Source organism: the organism of the source record quoted next, unplaced genomic scaffold, assembly GCF_019419815.1.
Source record: "Pyrus x bretschneideri cultivar Hongxiangsu unplaced genomic scaffold, Pyrus_bretschneideri_v1 Contig7, whole genome shotgun sequence".
Lineage (NCBI taxonomy): Eukaryota > Viridiplantae > Streptophyta > Magnoliopsida > Rosales > Rosaceae > Pyrus > Pyrus x bretschneideri.
The window spans coordinates 758,026-764,025 of record NW_025999809.1 but is presented as its reverse complement, the minus strand read 5'-3'; the positions used below and the strand labels follow the sequence as shown (position 1 = coordinate 764,025).

At 40.7% G+C, this 6,000-nt stretch overlaps 1 protein-coding gene across 2 annotated transcripts; it reads right to left on the bottom strand.

The window, feature by feature from the left end:
• Positions 1 to 1,686: 1,686 nt before the first annotated feature.
• Positions 1,687 to 4,364, bottom strand: LOC103941218 (thaumatin-like protein 1b). 2 transcript variants are annotated; one of them, XM_018645985.2, is made up of 4 exons: positions 3,969 to 4,362; positions 3,166 to 3,856; positions 2,150 to 2,252; positions 1,687 to 2,022 (listed from the first exon to the last, which is right to left on the bottom strand). In XM_018645985.2, exons 1-3 carry the CDS (start codon positions 4,027 to 4,029, stop codon positions 2,180 to 2,182), a joined length of 825 nt encoding a protein of 274 aa, XP_018501501.2. In that variant the 5' UTR covers positions 4,030 to 4,362; the 3' UTR covers positions 1,687 to 2,022; positions 2,150 to 2,179. The 2 variants fall into 2 exon arrangements, with proteins under 2 accessions (XP_018501501.2, XP_018501500.2); XM_018645984.2 differs by having other exon boundaries at positions 1,687 to 2,252; positions 3,969 to 4,364.
• Positions 4,365 to 6,000: the final 1,636 nt, after the last annotated feature.

The following is a 6,000-nucleotide window of genomic DNA, read 5'->3' as shown; positions in this document are numbered from 1 at the left end:
AAGTGTAGTGAAAATGTCAAAGATTTGTTAGAATTTTAATCAGTGAAGGATTTGGATGGATTTGTAGGCGGGTGGTATATATACCAAAGGCAATCAAGACTCCAACCCTTCCCCCTCATATTTCTTTTCACGCGACCACAGAAGATGAACATTCATCTTCCCCGTCCCTCCCTTCCCTATCATTGCCTTCAACATCACTGTTCAAACTATAAACAAAAACAAAAGCCAAGGTGATGGATTGCCATACAGAGTATGCCAAGGTGATTGCAGAGAAGAAGATGTAGAGCAATAATTTCGTGGCAGCCTTTTGGATCCATTCACACTCAAATCATCAAAATTCACCAAGCCAATATCACAACCCATATTCCAATTCCAAAACCCACTTCACATAAACCAACTAAAACCTCCATTTTTCAAAATGCCCATATTCCATTTTGCCCAACATTTCTAAGAAATTCAATACCGACTTAAAATTTCATAGAAAATAATTTAACAAATAGCTTCACCCTTTCGTACCAAAGCTAGGGTTTTATGTATCGAATTTTCTTCGGTACTATCGGCTTTTGGTGCTTTAGCTATCGGAAGGCACTCTCTTTGGAAGCCATTGAAAGGCACACGAGAGAGGAAAATGGGCGGAGGAAGAAATAGATTTCTTGAATTTTTGTTAATTGAAGTGATGAAATCACTCTTTTTTATTTAATTTTTTGACATAAAATTTATTTATTTTTTCTAAAAATCCTAAAAAATCTATGGAAGACGTCCATACAAATCCATAGAAAATTTATATGGAAATCTATATAAATTTGCCAAAATCTATGTAGAATTGTAGAGTATATTAAAATTCTTTAAGATCTATCACTTAAAAAAAATCTATTAAAATAATTTAAAATTCAAATTTACTACACCCCTAAGTCCATTGCATACAGTACACCCAAATACTCTTCAAAACTTTGCGTTCTGTTGAGGACTGTCTTCCTCTTCATAAACTCCTCTTTTACGATTTGAAAGGCAAAGCTTGGCACCTTTCACGTGGCTTTACTGCTTAACTTGCGTCCTAAATTTGGAAATAAAGAGAGAAGGACTACAGATATTTGAATAACTGTGGCTCTTTTTAAGAGCAGAGGTTAAAATAAAACTACCGCCCACGTAACATGTCCTAAGCCAATTCGACAAGTTCACAGTGTCCCCGAACACGGATGAGGATTTTCTTCTGTCCCTTTTGTGAGGATCTTCTCCGAATTCTATTTGTGATAATCTTAGAGATTAATTCATCTTAATCGTTCATCGTACATTGTACGGTCAGCTTTCGTTAAATACTATTTGTGTTTAATTTTAAATAAAAAATTCAAAATAATTTTTGACGGCAGAATGACTAATGAATAGATATGGTAAACTTATCCCTAAGATCCTTACAAAGAGAATCCGAATAGAATCTTGTTCCCTCAAACACATGTAACATAGGGTCCCCTTCGTATGATATTAAAACGCATTCCCGTGTTAGATGATCGATGAATTTAGACTTTATGAAACTGTATTAATAGCCAACTCGGGTGTTATAATGGACTTGTTCACGTAGCGAGTGGTTTGGATGGCTTATCCATAGCGAATGGACTTGTGTAAGGCCAGTAAAGCCCAAGATGCCTTGTGCAGATATCTTTGTATCCATTTCAATCCTATCCTGGAAAGTGTATAATTTTACTTCACTGGAACTTGCAGTTTTTCAATTTAAGAAATTTGGAGTTTCTTTCTTCTAATATTACACTCATCTTTTGAAGTAACAAGTTATCAGAGGCAAAATTCGAACAGTCCTACGTACATACGACTTCATAGGAGTGATCAACTACACAAAATTCGAACAGTCCTATGTATATAGGAGTTCATACAAGATTTCTTGGAACGGTGGAATTTTTTCCACTATCCTTACCAGTGAACTAATGGCAACTGCAACGAGGAAGGTCAGGCGTAAAGCTAGTTATCGACCGTGGCACCTGCTCTTCACCCGGGATTTGTAATACTACCTTCCTGGAAATGTGAGAAACAAGGATAGTCATAAAGCACATAAATAGAGACCGAAACTGGAAAGACCAAATGTGTGCTGCTGCACATGCAGTAGAGGCAGAATGAACGATTAGAGGCATCCAGACCAGACCTGTGGAAGCACCACTTGCATGGTGGCTCCTTAGAAGTACATCATGGTCTTGTTAACCAGTGGTAGCGCTGCCCCATCTTTTCGAGCTCCCAACACCTTTAGACTGAAAATTCCAGACAAGGCACCAGTTATGTTCACGAGACTTAACTCAATTGCGTAACGTGAAAGACTCAACATATCCATTGTTCATTATGCATTGTAATAGATGAAGCAAATTAACAGAACTCCTTCAACTACCCTAAGTATAATGCACGGGGCATGGTCTATAGAACTCGGTGTCTTCCTCACAACCACTGGTGAAACTTCACCGATAAGCAATAGACAGGACACAAGTGTACATTGCGAATTTATAAATTCAAAGAATTTGATCAGTTTTACCACAGATGTCGCAGCGCCAGTTTAATTATATGAAGTAGTGACAAACCAGACACTAATAAACAAAATGATGCGGTCGTATAATCATGTACAGAGATTTCTACTTGTAACTACAAACTATATCTTAGTTTCTGCTGTACTGACAACGTTGTACTCTTAAAACCTTGAGCCAAGACCCTGAATTAACCAACAAGTTTTGGTCATTTAGAAACAGCCCCACTTGCACATCAACCTTCAGGTTTGTCTTCTACATTGTTCTCTGTTTTTGTGGCATTGAAACAACATATTGGCAGGATTTCGAGGACTGCCGAAATCACTGCTAGTAGCTCTAAGCAACCCTTGGCGCATGAAAAGGTGCAAATTAGGGAGCATGCACCCCGCACCTTCAGCATGCCCATCATATTCAACAACTCCAATAACTCATAAAGATAATTGAATAATATCCTAAACCCTAGACAAGTTAGGTTACGACACTTTTGGACAGTTTGACATATTAGGTTATAATATCATCCCGATATGAACAATATGAACAAATTACTTGTCTTCGAGTACCTCCTAGGCTAATACATTTAATTTTTTTTTTTCTCTAATTATATGTGAAATAAAAAACACATCTCGTGTATGTACATGAATAATGTTACCTCGTATAAGGCAAGGGGCAGAATATGATGACGTAGTCGGCGGAGGCGCACGTGTAAGTGCTAGTCTTGTCGTCATACGCGTAGCTATACGAGCGTGGGCAAGTATGCTTGAAAAACAGCGAGTACGCCGACGGTTGACACGTGTCGGGCGTAGCGTACCCCTCGCTACAACAAAACTGTGGATCCCCAAACGCCTCGCACGCGCTCCTACACGCCACGCTCCCCCATCCTCCCTCACGCACCCTCAGCGCCCTGGGGCACTTGCGGTTCAAGTCAACAAGGCACCCAGTCGGGCTGCACCCCCGTCTTGTTCCTCCACGCGGCACCACCAGCATCGGCAGGTTGTACCCGTCCACCAAGCTGACGTCATAAAAATCCAACCCGTCGGCGCCGTTGAGCGTGAACTCGGCCAACGTAGCTGGCGGTTTAGCGCCGCCTCCGGCACACTCAATTTTTCCCGAGCCGCAGTCGGCTGTGACGCAGGAGAAGTTACCGGGCGAGTATTCGGTGCACAGAGTCCGAGCCCAGATCCGCCCCGACCAAGAGTTGGGTACGGAGAGGGTCCGGGACTTGCCGGGCTTGAGCGCGAAGCCAGTGGGGGAGAGAGGCGCCGAATTGGCGCCGGAAAGTATTCCGGGCCATACTTGGTAGCGGCACTTGTTGACTAGCTTGAAAGAAGCTGAGTTCACTTCTGCAAGAACCAAAAAAATTTAAAGAAAAAATGAAATTTTGAGAAATGGGTTTTGATTTTCCGGGAGATATAAGAATTGGGTGGGAGAGATAATTTGAATTTAGAGATTTACCTGAGAAGAAAGAGAGTGCAAGAAGTGTGAGGAGAGAGGCAGAGAGTTGAGGACCATCCATTGAAGAAGAATGCCAAAGAAGCTTACTTTTCTTGAGAGAAGACTAGAAGCTTAGAAGGATTTTTCTTTCGCTTTTTGTAGTTTTTGGGTTAAACCAGTGTGGGGAAGCGGCATCCGTGTTGGCGCCAAATTTTACCGGTCAAGTTTTACTCGACCTTTTTCCATCGCACCAGCAGCAGTCAACTGTCTCCAATGCCCTTGTTGGGAGAGATTGTATGAATATGGAACGGAACGTCAAGCCAAGCCGATGGTGTCTCAAGTAGAGTCTATGGAACGCCAAGAAATAGTTGAGGAAATTATTTGAGACACCTGCACTTTAGCATTATTGATTTATACAAGCCATTGTTTATTTGGTTGATTAATTGAATTGAGAGGAAACTCTAGTGTGTACTGGTTCAACCAGGCTGTGTACATTTGGCATTGTCTGGGACCCAGAAAAGGAAAAAGAAAAAAAAGAGAGAAATGCAGTGGCGACAGAAGCAAGCATGAAGCGGCACATGGCGTGAGTGTGATGGTACGAGAGGATTTTGTGTACTTCAATTATTATGGTAGGGCCTTTCTGTAATCTACGTTTATCTCAATTACCCTTTTTTTTTTATTTTTTATTTTTTCGCAAACCCTCAATTACTATATATGCCACCTTCTTTTCATTCACTGCCCAATAAATAAATAATAACAATCATAATAAATATATGTTTTTGACTTGTTACCAGTTGTTTCTCTTTAAAAAAAAAAAAAATACAAGTCAGTTTGTGTAAGTAATTTAAGATCAATGTCAATAATCAATGATTCTCTTTCAAAGTTTGTGTAAGTAATTTAAGATCAATGTCAATAATCAATGATTCTCTTTCAAAGTTTGTGTAAGTAATTTAAGATCAATGTCAATAATCAATGATTCTCTTTCAAGGCTTGCCTGGTAATGTTCTTTGTTTTTTTTATTTTTTGGGGTGAAACTAGAATATTCATTATCAGGGCAAAAGCCAGAAGTACAAGAAAAGCTACAGTAAAGGCAAGCAAACTGCAAATAAAAAAGATAGAAGGTAGTGAAGGAGGTTACATTTGCTAAGACATTGCAACTAAAGCAAACACGTCATCCCCCAACACCACCAAAACAAAATAAGCATTGCGGAGGATAGGGTAAACCATCTTTGTTAAGCACATGAACCAATCAAGATGGACGTCGATTGACCCAAGTGTTTCCGCACATCTCCAAATTCCTTAGCAATGCCAAGCAATCCGCCGTTTAATTGACCGATCTTGGAGTCCAAGACCAGCGACAGTCTTGGAAAGAATCCCCAAGCATCTTGATTTTCACCAAGATCGGGAATCCTTCCCAACTGCCATTTGTTATATCCCCCATTAAGGGATTGATTACCTCCATAGAGTTGGACTCGAAGATGACTTGTTCATAAGCAAATTCAATAGCCAACTCACAACCATAGAGCAAAACCAACGCCTTCATAAGCACTACTCTTGGTGCCAAGATGGTGAGCTTCCTTGCAGCCATAAAGTAATCCCCATGGTCACGAACAATCACGTCAGAACATCCATTACCATTGGTAAGGAACTAGCTGGCATCCACGTTGACCTTCAGGAAGGCCTCGTCGGGGAAGGGGGGCACCACCAAGAAGGAGCCTGAGTGGTGCTCATGGACGCCTGGGGAGGGGTGGCAACGAAAAGGACGATAGGCTTCCTAGAATGCAGTAAGGCTGTGAGAGATATAAAGCACAACTTGGTTAGGAGTAATGGACTTATTATTAAAGATATCACTGCATCTTGCCTTCCAAATCTTCCAACATGTAAAGGCAATGATAGATAGCAGTCTATCCTTGTCTGGCATTTGACTATAATTCGAATTGACCATTGTTTAGAGCTAAACAGCAAAGAATGTGCCCTGGTGTCTATCAACTTGAAGGCCAAGAGGCCCACCAAACTAGATAGGCTCCACTCAAGGGCAAAAGGGGAAAAGTTA

Excerpts from the sequence above, each read along its gene's own strand:
- LOC103941218 (XM_018645984.2), bottom strand. The coding sequence starts at position 4,029 with ATGGATGGTCCTCAACTCTCTGCCTCTCTCCTCACACTTCTTGCACTC. Across the intron at positions 3,857-3,968 it reads TGCACTCTCTTTCTTCTCAG|AAGTGAACTCAGCTTCTTTC; the intron begins GTAAATCTCTAA and ends TGGTTCTTGCAG. Across the intron at positions 2,253-3,165 it reads TGCCCCTTGCCTTATACGAG|TCTAAAGGTGTTGGGAGCTC; the intron begins GTAACATTATTC and ends TGGAATTTTCAG.